The 16985-nt window shown below is 46.9% G+C and overlaps 1 protein-coding gene across 4 annotated transcripts in view; it reads left to right on the plus strand.

Annotated features, from left to right (window-relative positions):
- The window catches only part of Atp6v0a4 (ATPase H+ transporting V0 subunit a4), a 113613-nt gene that overhangs the window by 56866 nt on the left and 39762 nt on the right, over positions 1-16985 (plus strand). For 2 of the 4 annotated variants that reach the window (XM_023712863.1, XM_023712864.1), the window contains exons 2-9: positions 2236-2369; positions 3627-3705; positions 3860-3954; positions 10234-10359; positions 10978-11072; positions 12965-13091; positions 14988-15070; positions 15840-15933. In XM_023712863.1, coding sequence (XP_023568631.1) covers positions 2253-2369; positions 3627-3705; positions 3860-3954; positions 10234-10359; positions 10978-11072; positions 12965-13091; positions 14988-15070; positions 15840-15933 — 816 coding nt within the window. In that variant the 5' untranslated portion in view covers positions 2236-2252. Of the gene's footprint in view, positions 1-345; positions 459-2235; positions 2370-3626; positions 3706-3859; positions 3955-10233; positions 10360-10977; positions 11073-12964; positions 13092-14987; positions 15071-15839; positions 15934-16985 lie in introns of those variants that run through there. The other 2 variants (XM_004629050.2, XM_023712865.1) reach the window with 2 other exon arrangements.

The following is a 16985-nucleotide window of genomic DNA, read 5'->3' on the forward strand; positions in this document are numbered from 1 at the left end:
TTAGGAGAGAGACAGTGAGCCTCCGAGGCTCTTCTGAGCCCCTAGAAACCTGTTGTGTCTCCTCCACCCCCTGCTGTCAGCTAACCCAGGGGCGAGGCACGCATTAGAGAACAACATCTGCGGTCCGTTCCCGGGGTCTCAAGGTCACCGCAGAGCAGTGGCCAGTGAGTAAGCGACAGAGTTGGCCGGTGGGGCAGGTTCCAGGGCAGGTTCCTCACCCGCAGCTGAGGCGGTGTTGATCCAACAGAGCCGCCCTCGAGGAGCAGGGCGCGGCTGGGGCTGGGAGGAAGGGAGAGAGGGAGGGAAGCGCGCGGAGGTCGCGCCCACCTGGGCCGTGGCCACTCCCCAGCCACTACGGGCCAAGGCAGAGGCGGGGAGCTGTGGCCGGGATCCCGCTCCCAGTCCTCGGCCGAAGCCGAAGCTGAAGCCGGACCACAGGCAGCACGGAGCAAAGCTGAGTAAGAAGTTTCTCTTTGCTGAGTGCTTTGGTTCGCAGAGAGCTTGGAGTCTGTGCTGAGTGTGCGGCCTTATGCATTCCGGAGGATATGGGCTTGGAGACCAGAGGCAGAATTGGGGGACGAACCCACAAGGGTGCTGCTGGAGAACGCACAGGGTCCGAGCTCCCGCAGCAGCTGGCCAGGGGCACTTAGAGACAGAAGCCAGCGACCCCCTGAACGGTGTCCTAGCAGGGTGTTCCAGCCGGCTGAGTCCCCAAGCAGGGCAGGAAGGCTTCTGGGAGGAAAAGGTCCTTCCACTGGGCTGGGGGATGACGGAATAGCAGAGGGAGGGGAGGAGATCGGGGTTCCGAGCCTTCAAAGGCAAAGAAAGCCTAAGCAAAGGCCCTGAGGTAGCAGTGTGAGAGGTGGAGCTGGAGAAGACGGGCCAGACCCTGTGGGACCTGGAACTGCGGGAGGCCCCGGGCCAGAGCCCTGTCCACCCGACGCCTGCTCCCAGGGCGACTTCAGCTTAGCCACTGAAAGGAGTTCTATCCCAGAGCCTGGGAGGTGTCCTTGCCTGCCATCTGTTCCAAAACACACGAAAGCCCGCCGTCCCTTTGGCGCTAGTCTTTGATGGTGTATTTGGGTGTGGGAGGATGTTTGGGGAGCCACAGAGTGCCACCAGGGAGCCCGAGCCCGCCCTGGGAGCTGCGGGCGGGGCAGCTCCAAGAGCCAGGGTGTCACGCTCCCCTCTCCGCTCACAGGGAGCCTGTGGCTGGCCGTGCCTCTGTCTGAGCAGAGCCAGCTGATGTCCGGGGGTTGAACCCCTTGTCAGCAAAGCTGGGCCTGAGTGTCTTGGGCAAGATTCCTTGGTGTCTCTGGAACACCTTCTGCGCATGGCCGGAAGGGAACTCGGGCGACATTCCCAGAGCGCTGGGGCTGGGACTCTGACCCCTGTGTAAAATCATGTGTGGACTTACCCGCATTGTGCTATCGCGCTTTGCTCGAAAAACTTCTGAATTTGGAAGTTTGGATTTTGGACTTTTGGACGATGGCTGTGTTGGTGACCCCTCTTAGAGGCGAGTCTTTCAGTCATTTTTAAGTTGGTGGTTGACACGCATGGATGACTAGATGTTGTGATTTACGGGACCACCTGGCAGCTTCCACAGACAGGACACAGAGAGTTGTTTATTCGTCCCCGATCTTATACAGGGATCCCTTGAATTCCAGTGTATTTCATTTTTCCTAGCTAGTTGAGATCCACTTGTTACAGTTCTCATTTAACAGTAGAAAGCCTGGGTCTTGAGAAGGAATACAATTCAATAAATATTGACAAAGTGCTCTCCGAAAAAGCTATGAGGAATTTACACGTCAACTTCTAATGTGTGAAAGGGCCTGCTCCTCACAACCTCCACAACTTGGGCCTTTAAATCATATATATTTTTTCTTTAGCACTGGAGACAGATACCAGGGTCTTTTGTATTTGTTCAGCAAGTGCTTAGCCATACCCCAAGCCCCCCCCCCTTTTGTGGTACCAGGGCTCGAACTCAGGTCCTTGTACTTGCCAGGCAGGCCCTTACGCCGCAGAGCTATCTCCCTGGCCCCACACCTGGCTCTTTAGTCATGTTTTTTAATCTTTTGCCAAACTGATAGAAGCTGGAAAATGCTTCTCTGTTCTTGTGTATGTTCTTTAAATTAGGAGTGATGCTTGTTGGATTTTAATTTTTTAACTAAAAGGAAGAAGAAGCTACGCTTTTTACATGTTTATTGCCTTAAATGTCCTCCTTGTCTCTTGCAGGCCAAGGCTGGGCCAAGATGGCATCTGTGTTCCGCAGTGAGGAGATGTGTTTGTCCCAAGTCTTTCTCCAGGTGGAGGCTGCCTATTGCTGCGTAGCCGAGCTCGGTGAGCTTGGACTGGTTCAGTTCAAAGATGTAGGTACCACGTTCTTTGGAGATAAGAGGAAGGCGGAGTGGGAGCAGATAGCTCAGAACACTTCCCTATGGCAAACAAAACTGCTGGGAGAGGAGTCTGAGCTGGAATAGATGGAATTCTATGGTTCCGGTAATGCTGGCCAGGATTTGGGGGACATTGAGCGTGTCCTTTGTGAACATGTTCTTCCCCCATGCTTATCTCCTTTGCAAGAATGTTTGAAAGACCTAATGCCACCACTGCGTGGAAAATGTCACTGTGCTTTATTTTCTGTGTGGCAACCTCAAACCATAGGGATAGTTCGTGGGCATGCACGCTGCCAAACCTTTTAACAAGGGCAGAAACCTGTTTTCTCTGACTAGTCATTAAGCACAAAACCCCACCAAGACCGCAACGGGGTATAACAGCCAAGGCTGAGCTTGGGAGTGGCGTTCTAGAGCTACACTCGTGTCTTGAGCCCAGCATGGTGGTGTCACTTCCCAGGGGTACTTAGTAGTGTTCCCCCAGCTCTTAGGGAGTACAGTTTCGAAAATCAGACCTTTGTCTCCCCACCAAGGTTAAGGGCAGGGTCAAGGCTTAGTTCCAGCAGGAAAGGATCATAAAACAAGTTCTTTGCTGCCTCCGTCTCTGCCACAGGGCCCGGCACAAGGCAGAGCATTTAGTGGGCTAAGCTGAGGGTCAGCAGCACTGGGGCTGGGTTTTTGTTGCTGGCAACCATACTACATAGAGCTTGGCAGGTGTCAAGGCCCGTCATATTGGTGAACCCACGGGAAGAGTTCGAGGCTTATTTGGATAGTCATTGCAGCTGAAAGTTAGGACACCAAGCCAGGTGTGGCTGAGGCAGTCTGGGCAACTTGGTAAGACTCTATCTCAAAATTTAAGAAGGGCTGGAGAGTTAGTGCAGTGGTACAGTTCTTGCTTACCATGTGCAAGATCCTGGGTTCAATTCACCGGAAAGGAAGCAAGCAAGGAAGGAAAGGAAGGAAGGAAGGAAGGAAGGAAGGAAGGAAGGAAGGAAGGAAAGAAACCAACCTTAGATGTGAGAGGACTTTGTTTCTCCCAGCAACAGGAGGGCCAGGGCCTTTTTAGGATTGAGTGTCCAAATGCCAACGTACATTTGGCCTGTGACGCACAGCTTGTGCATGGAACTGTCTACCCTAAGAGAATCCTAGCAGCATTCCTCAGTGTTCAAAGGACAGTGCGATGCCCAGAGGGTGCTGTTGCCCCTGACGAGTGCCTTGTGCGACCCCCCCCCCCAGTTGAATGCGAGTGTGAACAGCTTCCAGAGAAGATTCGTGAATGAGGTCCGGAGGTGCGAGTCACTGGAGAGGATCCTCCGTAAGCCACTTGTTCCTACTGTTTATGATGCCTTTCGGGTGGTCGTGCGGGCAGGCGAAAGGGGGTCCTGGGGTAGTAGAGGCAGTGAGCAGCTGAGAGCCCCCCTCAGGGGCACCCTTGCTCACCCTGTGCTCTCTGGGGGCTCTGTCCTCAGGTTTTCTAGAAGAGGAGATGAAGGATGAGATTACAGCCCGGCTGCCGGAGAAGTACCCACAGACCCCACTGCCCCGGGAGATGATCGGCCTGGAGGTGAGTTCTGCGCTCTTCAGTTTCTGTGGCTCAAGGCAGTCACGGAGCCCGGCTCCTGGGAGCTCTGGAAGCCACTCCTGGGTCCTTCACTTGGCTGCTTCAGGTGACAAAGCAGGTTCACATGGCTGTTCCTTTTTAGGATTGCCAACCCCAGGAAAATCTCAATGGGGGCAAATTTTAGGGCCACTCCCTGCTGAGCCAGAGGAGAGCTGTTTTTCTTTCTTGGCCCAACCCCTGGGAGGCTTATTCCACTTGAAGAGTGAGGTTTTTATTGTTGTTTTCAGGGGATTTTTGGAGCCAATTTGGACAGGTAAAACAGGAAGCCTGCTGATAATCTTCCTGGTGCAAAGCAGTTGAGGAACTGGCTCTTCTGTCAAGCATTTCTTCCTCTTCCCCCTCCTTCTCCTCCTCTTCCTCTTCCTCCTCCTCCTCTCCTTCTCCTTCTCCTTTTCCTCCTCCTCCCCTCCTTCTCCTCCTCCTCCGCCTTCTTCTTTTTTTTTCTTCCACTTTTTTCCATGATGGAACTTTAACCCAGGGCCTTGTACATGCAAAGCACACACTCTACCACTGTGTTCCACTCACTGTAACTGGATATGGTGGGTGACATGCCTGTAATCCCAGCACTCTGGGAGGCTGAGGTGAGAGGGTTGCAACATTAAATCAGATAAGGGCTGGCCAGATAGCTCAGCAGACTAAAGTGCTTTCTTAGGCAAAGCGCAGGGACCAGTTCAATCTCTGGCACCACATGCTATGCTGGCATGCTGGAACAGCAATTGAAACTGGGCATGGTGGTCACATGCCTGTAATCCCAGCACTTGGGAGGCTGAAAACAGGAGGATCACTATGAGTCCTATCTGTATATTGAGACCCTGTAGACCCTGTACTAAAAATACATTTAAAAAAAAAAAAAAGGATTAAATCAGACCTAGAGGATTCAGTGAGATCCTGTCTCAAAAAAAAAAAAAAAAAAAGTGCTGACTTGTGTTAACTACTTTGTGCAGGACGCATGAGAAAGAAATAAGCCTGGCTGCTCCCCACAGCTTCTGAACAGTTGGGGAAAGGGTCAGGCTGCTGGAGAGGTGGGCAGAGAGACAGGCATGGCTGACCACTGATGACCCTGGGCTCTGGATAAGAGCTGGGGTACCTCATCTTCAGAGGAGAAGGGGATCACTGAGGGGTGGAGCATGCAGGGGAGGAGCTGCACAGAGCTGTTTGTCTTTCGGAGCTTTTTTTCTTCCTTCTTTCAAATTCTTAAAATGTATGAAGCTATCACTTGTCTACATCTTGACACTCTGCTACAGAATCGGGAATGCCGGCGCTCCTAGAATACCCTGGGGATCCTGTATTAAAATGTGGATGTTGTGGGAGCAGGCTTCTCACTAACACAAATAGGACCCCCAAGGGTCACTTCCAGTTTCAGCTTGTCTTCTAATGCTTGTCTGGAATTCGCAGCCCTCCTACTCACTCTGCCTCACCAACCTGAACCCCAGACCTATTCATGTTCTCCGGGAGAAGTCTCCTGGTTTATGACACATTTGCTCATGGTGATACAAGTCCTCTACATTTACTGGTGGCCTTAACCATTCTGAACTCTCTGCCAACTCCATGGATTAACTTCCAGCCTGGAGTGGCCTGGCCCTGTCACTCCCTGGTCAAGAATATACACTGGTCACCTTCTCACTGTGGCTGACCTGGCCACCTCCAACTGTCCCAGCCCACTGGGTCCTGTCACCTTTGTTTTTTATTTTTTACTTTTTTATGTATTCCGTATAGGGTCTCACTACACAGCTCAGACTGGTAGTGATCCTCCTGTTTTCAGCCTCCCCAGCTTTGGGATTACAGGCGTGTGCCACCACGCTGGTCTTGGTGCCGGCTCAGCATGCCCGGGAGGTGGGGGCTGGCACAGCACATGGTGCCAGGGATCTAACCTAAGCAGACACTTGGTTAGCTAAGCCATCTCACCCATGCATTGTCACCTTTGTTAACCATACGGGGAAGCCCAAAAGGCTTTCCTATGTGGAGTGTGGTTACTGCATTTATGATGCTGGGAACTAAAATGACAAACGTTGTAAACTATATCTTCATTTGTCTGAAAATGATATTCATTAGCACAGGTTGTGGTGGCCAACTGTGGCACGAGTGCCACAGCAGGCTATTTGTATCATTGAAAGTTCTAAAGGGTTCACCGCCATTGCCATGTTATCATGGCTAAAATACAATTTTTAAAACTATTTTCTAAGGACTGCCCAGATAGCTCAGCAGACTAAAGGGCCAGAGCTCAGAGGCTGGGTTCAATCCCTGACATGCTGTGCGGGCCCCGCCCCCAGGGCACACTGAGATGGCAGTTGAGACAGTATGGTAGCGCATGACTGTAATCCCAGCACTTGGGAGGCTGAAAACAGGAGAATTACTATGAGTCTGATCTATGTAGTGAGACCCTGTACACCCTGTAGACCCTTCCCTGAATTCATACACAAACAAACAAACAAACAAGCAACAACAGAAAACTATTTTCTAAGACAAAAACCTTTGCAGAGAAGAGTGTTGGTTACTTACAAATGTCTTAACTCTGTAGCTCTAATAGAGGATAGCTGGCTCACAAGCCTTTCAGCTTGGATGTTTTATGAGGTACTGTTTTCACTGATGTATGTAAAAGTAATTCAGCTTTACACAGACAGGCAGTTGGAAAGGGGGAAATATTTTAGTAGCTACGTCAAATAACTGTATTCTTCTCTGATGTCATGTTGAAATTTGACATGCAGAGAAATGTTCTAGGACCGGTGAGATAGCTCAACTAAATGCCTGCTTAGGCAAGCGCAGGGTCCAGGGTTCGATACCCAGCACTGCATGCTGTGCCAGCCCTGCCCCCAGGGCACACTGAGCTGGCCACTAAGTCTGGGCATGGTGGTGCACCCCTGTAAATCCCAGCACTGAGAGGCTATAAATAGGAGGATCACTGTGTAGTGAGACCCTGTACCAAAAAAAAGAAAAATGTTCTTGATATTGGTAAACAGGTAATAAATATTTATATTTTCAAACTGAAATAGTTCTATTTCTAATAGTAGCTTGAAAAGGCAGTTCTTTTTATTTTTAGGGAAGGGTCTACAGGGTGTTCAGGGTCTCACTACTAGATGGGTCTTGTAGTGATCTATCTTACCTGTTTACAGCCTTCCAAGAGCTGGGATTACAGGTGTGCGCCACCACGCCCAGTCTCAACTGCTGTCTCAGTGCTCTGGGGGTGGGGCCTGCATGGCAGGCCCAAAGAGGAACCCTGGGCCCCTGCACGTGCTTGCAGGCACTTTAATCCGCTGAGCTATTTGGCTGGTCCATAAAAAGACAGTTCATTCAGCTGATTAATATGAGTGAATCAGTTTCATTCTCTTTTCTATAAAACCTTCTCCACCTATGCTGTAATGCACGGATTCTAAGTTTCTTCGCCCCAAATTTCTATTGTTAAATTTTGCCTGATAATAATAAGCTTTCTTGGTGGGGGAGGGGAGCTCACATTTACATGGATATCCTTTTCTTCGCTAACTTTTTAATCTCCCCAATAATGGTATCCCTTAGTTGGCTTTTTAAAAATCTGGAATGAGGAGCTGGGGAGATGGCTCAGTGGAATAAGCGCTTCCCTGGCAAGCTCAGGGGCCTGAGTTCAATCCCTGGTTCTGCAAAAAAACAAACAAACACAAAAAAAAAAAACCCGGTTCTGCAAAAAAAAAAAAAAAAAAAAAAAAATCTGGAATGAAAATCTCTTTTTAAATAGGTGACCTTAATCCACTTCCTCTCATTGTAACTATTGAGTCCCTGCTTTCCCATCATCCCCTGCCCCTCTCACAACCCCGAGGTAGCCCCCGGCCCTCTCTGACATCCTTGGCGGACAGCTGTGTGGGCTGCAGCTACACAAAGCCTTCCAAGACGCAGCCCTAGTAGACGCCTTCATGTTGTCACCACTTCAAGACGCACACTTCGTAAATTTTTTTTCGTAACATCTGCCACTAGTTCAGTTATAATCGTTTTTGCACTGATTTTGCTTTTGTTTTATGGTTTAACTCTAGGGTGTGGAAGCATAGGTTTGATCATAATTATGGTGTACTACACACTCAACTCATCCAGTAGAATTTGTAAACTTGTGCCAGGTGGAAAGAATTATGTGTGACGGGAAAATAGAAGGGAGGGATGCTCTTTAAGACGTAAGACCTCCTCACGCAGGTCGTACTGCACTGTCCCTTTCCCTTTGAGATAAAGGCTCCCTTCTGAATTTTTTGTTCTTTTGTAGCCAGCTCAGCCCACCCTGGGGATGGGGCTGGCACAGCACATGGTACCAGGGGTGGAACCATGGTCCCTACACGTTTGCCTATGCAGGCGCTTTAGACCGCTGAGCTACCGCGCCGGCCCTCCCTTCTGAATTTCATATTTTCCTTTTCCTGCTCTTCGTACTTTTAGCAAATACTCTTCTAAATACCATATAGGTTGATATACATGCTGAAAATTTGTACTTGAGTGGAGTCATATTGTTTATTCATCTGTAACTTGTTATTTTCCTTCATCATTTTATTTTTATAGACTATATTATTTTACATTTCTCTCTTTCTTTCTTTTTTTTTTTTTTTTGCGCGGAACCGGGATTGAACTCAGGCCCTTGTGTTTGCCAGGGAAGCGCTTATTCTACTGAGCCATCTCCCTGGCTCCTACATTTCTAAAATTAATTCATTTTCCCTTCTGTAAAGCGTTTGTACTGAATACCATGCCCTGCACCCTTTGTGTTGCTGATGGGCTTTTGGATAAGCAATCTTTCATACCTTTACACTATTTTCTAAACCTCAGCATTGCATTCACAAAGTGTAAAATTGATCTCTTCTCCTTCTTTCTTTTCTTTTTTCTTTTTTGGTGGAACTGGGGATTGAACTCAGGCCCTTGTTCTTGCCAGGCAAGTGCTTATTCTACTGAGCCATCTATCTCCCCAGCCTCTATTGAGTTTTGAATTACAAGAACTGTTTTTTGGGTTTTTTTTATCTTCAAAATTCCTAACTGCTCTCCTTTTATATCTACCTGTCACTTTATTTTAGAGCATTGCTGTTGAACTAGTTCTTGTTTTTCCTTGCAGTGGAAGTAGTATTTTCATTTATCAATTTGTGCATTTGAATAAATAAATAAATAAATAAATAAAACAAAACCCTAATGGGTGCAGCTCTGTGGTAGAGAGCTTGCCTGGTGTGCATAAAAGCATGGATCTAGTTTGCAGTACTGCCAAAAGCAACTTGCCCCAAAAAACTGACATTTATTCTGTAAAACTGACTTAATTGCTACATGATTTTAGAAACTAGTAATAGGCATTAATCCCAGGAACTTCACATTGAGTTATGTCCCCAGCCTGCCTCCCTCCCTCCTTCCCTTCCTTCTTTCTTCTTTCTTTCTCTCCTTCCTTCCTTCCTTTCTTTGTTTGTATTTAGTACAGGGTCTACAGGGTCTTACTATGTAGACTGGACTTGTAGTGATCCTCCTGTTTACAGCCTCCCAAGCGCTGGGATTACAGGTGTGCACCACCACACTCCAACTGCCTCCCTCTTTCTTTCTTTCTTTCTTTCTTTCTTTCTTTCTTTCTTTCTTTCTTTCTTTCTTTCCTTTCTTCCTTCCTTCCTTCCTTTTCTTTCTTTGTTTCTTTCTTCCTTCCTCTATGTATGTATGTATGTATGTATGTATTTAGTACAGGGCCTACGGGGTCTCACTACACAGATCGGACTCATGGTGATCCTCTCTTTCCTTCTCTCTCTCTCTCTCTCTCTCTCTCTCTCTCTCTCTCTCTCTTTCTCTCTCTATCTATATATATAATTTATTTTTTAAGACAGGCCCTGACCGAGTCGGTAAGCTACACAGCTGGGCTTCAGCCCCTCAGAACACCTGGCTTACATGGGTGTACCACCATGCCTGGCTGCCTTTTTAGTGTGTAAGTGGGCAGAGAGGCATTCAGTCCCTCACAAAGCTGCCTTCTGTCTCCCTGAGTAAGAATGGAAATCTGGAGGTGCGTGCCTAGCCCTAGCTTGTGACCTATTAGTGCCACCCAGCTTCTAGCTGTGTTCGCGTGCACTGAGTGGTCCTTTGGTATTCAGATTTGAGTTGTGGTTAGTGTATGGTAGGGAGCCGGGGAGATAGCTCAGTGGCATAAGCACCTGCCTGGCAAGCTCAAGGTCCTGAGTTCAGTCCCTGGTACAAAAAAAAATATGTAATAAGGATGTCACAACACTTTCTGATTGGTTTATCTTCTTTTTTCCCCTTGCATAGACTACTCTAGAGACACTGGAAGGGGAGTTACAAGAAGCCAACCAGAACCACCAAGCTTTAAAGAAAAGCTTCCTGGAGCTGACAGAACTCAAATACCTCCTGAAGAAAACCCAGGATTTCTTTGAGGTCTGTTGGGAGGGATTTTTTTTTTTTTTAAATGAGAAAGCCCTTTCTTCAAAATCTCGAATTTCTGTTTTAAAAACTGATTTTTAAAAATTAATTTTATTGAGAAACAAATAGCAATGAAATAGTTTCAAGACAAGTTAGTATGACAGTTACAATAATTAATACATTGTATATTTTGTGTTCATAGTAGTTTTTCATAGCACAAAATGCAGACATGATACCCTGTCAGAGAGGCTAGGGGCCAGAACCACCCAGTACTAAAACTGACTGATTTGGAATCTGAATAAAACACTCATAACTGGGCCATTAGTGGGGGTGGAATAATGTGGTATTCTTTGAAGGCAAAAATATTATTGTACTCATTAAAAAGTCTGTACTCAAAATGGCCCGAACAGAAGAGGAAGTGAGAACAAAGAAGGGTGTTTAGTTTGAGCAGATTTAGGGTTTGGGTAGGAAGAGACTAGCGAAGCTTTCTGATCTGCAAAAGACGGAACTGCTTGTTCAACTCTGTTAACTGTGCAAAATTAAAAGTTCATTAACAAGAGGCAAAACCTGGGGGTGTGGGGTGCTTTAAACACCCCTACATTTAAATGAAAGCGGTGGTGCTTTGGCTTTCAGACAGAAGCCAACTTAGCCGAAGATTTCTTTACTGAAGACACTTCCGGTCTCCTAGAGTTACGGGCTGTGCCTGCGTTCATGGCCGGGAAGCTGGGGTTAGTATGACACCTGGGGCTGTGTCCCGGTGAGCCAGTGCCCGGGGCCTAGCTTTCTCTGAATGTTTGAGTGAGTGAATGAATGAATGAATGTATCAATAACCACTGGATGCAGACCCTTTCCTATGAGTACAAGACCGCTAGGCAGTAACAGACCCAGGGGCGACCTTATATGGTGGTACAGTGGAGATAGGGAGTGGCCCTGTGCCTGACAGTGACCTTGTGTCCTTCAGCCCAGCCAGTGAACTGTGCATACTGCACCCATGTGGGGAAGATGTGGAGGTCATTACTTAGGTGGCGTGTCTGTCTCTTCCCAAGCTTTGGAATATACCTGGGAGTATATGCTTTTTCTTGAATAGAATAGTATGATAAGATCAGTGGATTAAAGCGGCTGCTTAAGCAGATGCAGGAGCTGGGAGTTCTATCACCAGGCCTGCTGTGCCAGCCCCGTCCCCGGGGTGCACTGAGCCTGTGATTGAGACTGGGCGTGGTGGCGCACGCCTGTAATCCCAGCTCTTGGGAGGCTGTAAACAGGAGGATCACTATGAGTCCGATCTGTGCAATGAGACCCTGTGCATCCTGTCCTAAATTAAAAAAAAAAAAAGTATGATAAAATACACTTGGAGTTTGAGTTTGTGGGTGGAATTTGAAATGCGAGAGTTACACGGGCAGGTCATTCCCATGCAGCAGCGGTGCAACGTGACCCTCGTGACGTCAGCAGTGATTCAACATGGCAGGGTCTCATTCCATGTCTAAGGGAAACTGGTGGATTTTAAAGCATTTCTGAACGTGATAGGTTTGAGATACTAATTTTTATATGACAGATATTTGAGAGCCTGTTCTCTGAGGGCCTTGGCATGGAAATTTGTATACAGTATGTCTATTGACATTACATTACCTTTGGATCAAATATTGTCAATAAATATTTGTTCTTTTTTTCCTTTTTTTGATACAGGGTTTCACTATGCAATTCAGCCTGGCCTTGACCGTACTATGTAGCCCGGCTGGCCTAATACTTGAGCCTCAATGTATATTTAAACTAATAAACCAGTGAAAGTGCTGGGTGTGGTGGCACATGCCTCTAATCCCAGCATTTAGGAGGCTGAGGAAGGAGGATTGTCATGAGTTAGAGACCAACCTGGGCTAAAAAGTGAGTTCAAGGCCAGCCTGAACTGCATGGTGAGATCCTGCCTCAAAACAAAAACAAAAACAAAAACAATTGAAATCACTATTTGGAAAGTCTTTGGACAGGGGTGGTCCATACCTTGATGTTAGGAAGCTAGAGATGTATAGAAATCAATATATGGGGCTGGTGAGATGGCTCAGTGGTCTAAAGCACCTACTTAGAACAAGCTAAGCTAAGCAAAACACAGGGACCACGGTTCAATCCCCCAGCACCACATGCCAGCCAGGCCCGCCCCCTGGTGGGCTGAGCTGGCCACACACACAAAATGAATGAATGAATGAATAAATAAATAAATAATTCTTAAAAAAAAAAAAAGAAATCAATATATGCATTTTCTTCTTAATGCACTAACTTTTAGGTGGGGTAGAAACCACAGAGACCCTTATTAAATATTTGCTTACACTACCTATGGTGCTATAATGACTGATAGATCCCAGTCTTTGTTGCAATAAATGTTCATATGTAGTACTGAGATGATTAAAGGACTCTCAAAATACCAAAGAGACAGAAGATCCAAAGGGACTTGGGGTGACGGGGGCTCGGACATAGGGGTGTGTGTCACCTGACCCAAAGCAGTGTGCAGATGCCTCCTGCTCGTGTAGCAAAGTGGTTCCTCCTCGTGTGGCCACCCAGCTTATCCCATGGGGCCTTCTGCCCCGTCCCCGGGCCGTGGGCCTCAGTAATAGCTTCTTTTCTGAATGCTCAGGTTCACGGTCGGTGTGATAAACCGGGAGCGCATGGCTTCTTTCGAGAGGCTTCTGTGGCGAGTTTGCCGAGGAAACATCTACTTGAAGTTCAGTGAGATGGACGTGCCTCTGGAGGACCCCATCACGGTGGGCTGTCGGAGGCTGCTTGAAAATCCTGGAGTTGCACTTTCTCTGAACATTGTGTCATAAGATCAATGAAGTTGATGTCTAGTTCCTTTCTCTGTCCTTCTAAAGTACTTTTGGAAAGTCCATTCATAGGCTGATTTTTGCTAACACATCAGAGTTGCTCTATTCCTCTCTCTGAGATAAGCAACTGTCTTGTTTCTAGAACCTTCGCTATCCCAGTGCCACATGAAGGGGCAGTTCTGACTTACCTGTAAAGCACTGAGAAGAGTGTTAGGCCGGTTCCTTCTGCTTCAGTGTGCCTGTGGGTGTGGAACTCACCTGGGCTCTTGCTTTAAAATGCAAACTCTGACCCTGTGGGGCTGGAGTGGAACCAGAGAGCCTGGGGTTCTTACAGCCTCATGGGTGATGCTGAGAGAGAGTCTGATACTTTGAATGAGAAGGACTTCTGGGGCTCTTGGCTCTGGGATACACATTACTGTGGTCAGTTCCATAATATATTGCTGTTTCCACTCTTTCAATCCATTTACTCTTTATTTCAGTCTCTTTTATTCTTTCATTCTAAGAAGCTAGGCTTGCCTCTGAAATGATAAACTTTTCTAGAGCAGACGCTAAAAACTAATTTTAAGTTTATTTGATTAAAAAAAAAAAACACTTCCCAAAGCAAATGAAATTTAACATAGGAAGAAAGAACAAAACATAAAAAGTAGTGCTCTTATATTTTTATTCTTATTTCTTTCCTTGTACTGCTTTCTGTGGTCTGGTAGGTGTAGTGAAGTATAACTGAACATGCCTGAAAGGATTTTCCCTTCTGTATTCATTTTAGATAGTATGGGACTCCCCATGCTACTGCCATGTGTGTTTTATAGGGATTGTTTTAACATTTGATCTGTACTTAAAACTTTTCATCGTCATGTTTTGACACATGGCAGTCCTAGTAGTAGAGCATTTATGAGGCAAATATCTGGAATAATAAGCAGGAACATGGAGGAATCCTGGGTTCTGGTAGCTTAGGAGACCAGAGGACCTAAGAAATTCAGAAAAGGAACAGGGTAGTTTCCCTGGTGAGGCAATCTAGGGAAATAATGTAACACAGGCAGCCCCAAACTTTAAAATACTCCTTTCCACCATCCATAAGTGACTGCTGAAGAGATAACTTATTTTGATATTATTTTAAGAGATGCTTAGTATTTCCATTGAGTTGATGGGATGTGAGCTTTATTGATTGGACTCGTTATTTCTGATCTTTCTCCAGAGTGTAGACGCTGTGATGAATATTTTCACGCATGTGGCTTTTTCTTTTCAATTAGTTTCATAATATGAATTCAAGGAAGATAGAATTGCTGGCTTAAAGGGTGTGAGCATTTTCGTGACACTCATGTGTCCCGACAAGTGGCTCTTTTCTGGAGTGCTACCTGACTCCAGTGCCCTGGGTGCAATGTAATGAGTTCATTGGATTTTTCCCCCCCTTTGGTCACTTTTCCAACAGTGAAAAGTTTTCATTTTTCTTTTATCCACTTAAACTAAAAAAGAATGAGCAAACATTGCTTTAGTTCGTATTTCTTTGCCTACAGTAAGAGCTGAATTTTTTCGTATATGTTTATGAAACATATTGTCCCTTGTGAATTGTCCAGCTTGGGCTTGAAAGATCCAATTAAACTGGCATTGAAGGACATACAGCAAAGAACTCTGGGAGTCAAAAATTAGAAACACCTCCACCTTTGTTATGTATTCAACACAAATTCCTCCTGAAATGTGACTGTCTGTGGGCCATTTTTGGTGAGCCCAGTCAACATTGGCATCGCATTTTCTTCTTAGATTCAGAGCTGAGAGTTGAATTTAAAGAACTGTGAGGCTGGTCCTTCAAGTCTTTGTAAAAGGTTTGTTCTGATTTTCCAGAAAGAAGAAATCAAAAAGAATATATTCATCATCTTTTACCAAGGAGAGCAACTCAGGCAGAAAGTCAAGAAGATCTGTGATGGGTGAGAGGCATTTGGTGGATCTTTGATCAGGGTTGGGGTCAAGATTGGGTAAAAAGGCCTTTTGTGGAAAATCTACTTTTGGGTCCCCTTGGGGGCCAGCTTGGATTTTTAAATAACTTTCCCATACTTGACACAATGTCCCAACTCCAAGAGGAATATAAACACTATGCGTTATAAACATGTACAAAAAAGAAAAAGAAGGCGAGGAATTAAGAGACGGACAGAGGGGCAGAGAGAAAAGGGAAAGAGGATTTAAGGAAGGAATTCAGACCTAGTATTATGTCCATGTCCCAACTCCCCATGAGGAATGTGAGCATTATGTACACAAACGTGTACTTAAAAGATGCAGTTGGTTTTAATAGTTGTGGGAGTAAGAACAGGAAGGGCCTCCATAAACACAACCTAAAGCAGCTGTGTTAACCATTTCGGGTTCTTCCTTCGAGTGCTGCTCATCCTCTGCTAACGAGCGGGCTGTGTGTGGCTAATTGGGTCACATTTGGCAAAACTGCCGTACATGTGGCCCCTCAGAAGCAGAAACTCCTCCACGCTAGAGAACACTAACTAATACTAATAGGGGAAGAGAGACAGGTCAAGCCCGAGTCTTCTATCCAGGGTGTCTCTGGGTTTCACAGGGTGAATGAGACCAGTGATGTGTTGGAAATCTTTAGGGCTGCCTGGAGGAAGGCATAGGAGGGAAGAGAGGCCGTGTCCCCGAAAAGCAGGTGATTTTCAACCAAAGGCCATGTGTGTCTCTCTCTGTTACACACAGGTTTCGAGCCACTGTCTACCCCTGCCCAGAGCCTGCTGCGGAGCGCAGAGAGATGCTGGCTGGCATCAACGTGAGGCTGGAAGATCTAATCACGGTGAGGGAGGGGATTGGGCCTCGATCTGAGGGGAGAGGAGCTCTGTCTTCAGGGCCAGACTCTAAGCTGGCTGGGATGGTCGCGGCGGCTGGCTGGCTCCAGTGCAGGAGGTGGCACAATGAGAAAGCGGGGTTGGGTAGGTCGGGGTGACGATTCTGCCTGGCCGTAGAACTTCATGGGGGGCGGGCAGAGCTGAGCACACCCTCCTCAGCCTTGGGGCAGCCACCCCAATGGGATCAAGGAGCTCTTTATTGCCTGCCTCAGCCTCGACTGCATGTAGGATCCGACTAACCAGTCAGCTAAGTTGAACAACCAGTTTGGCCTGTTCGGAGTTGTTTAAGCTGGCTGCAGAATTCAGTAAAAACAGCGACTCTAGTTTCACCATGGAACGCTTGAACATCCCAAACCCATTTCCACGGCAAGCCCTGCCACCCTCCAGGGTGACGCCGGGCACATCTGTGAGGGGAACACTCATCAGCCACAGCAGCTGTGCTGACCGCTGAGGTCAGCGCCGCCTCCATCCACCCCACGGGGCATTCTAAAGGAGCTGCTGGTGTGAAAGTGTCCCATCACCTGCTCTGGGCAGCGCTGTCACCGTGAGCCTCAGGTGACCACTGAGCGCTTGAAATATGGCTAATGCCACCAAAGAACTCAATTTTCATTGCTTTGTTTATTTTATTTTATTTTTTGGTATCTTTTAGGGAAGGGTCTACAGGGTGTTCAGGGTCTCACTACTAGATCAGACAGTAGTGATCTACCTGTTTACAGCCTCCCAAGAGCTGGGATTATAGGCACGTGCCACCACGCCCAGTCTCAATTGCTGTCTCAGCGCGCCCTTGGGGTAGGGCCAACGGCAGGCCTGGGGATCGAACCACTTGTTGATTTTAATTAAATTTAAATTTTAGTAGCTGAGGTGGTTGCTGTTGGGGCTGGCACAATCTGAGAAGCTCAGAAAGGAGGTTTGGAAATTAGGGGTGTGTGTTTTTGACTCTTAGTAACACATTTTTGCTCTCCTAGAAATTGTTTCTTTAATTCTTTTTTTTTTTTTTAAT

The sequence above is a fragment of the Octodon degus genome, unplaced genomic scaffold (assembly GCF_000260255.1).
Source record: "Octodon degus isolate 3935 unplaced genomic scaffold, OctDeg1.0 scaffold00027, whole genome shotgun sequence".
NCBI lineage: Eukaryota > Metazoa > Chordata > Mammalia > Rodentia > Octodontidae > Octodon > Octodon degus.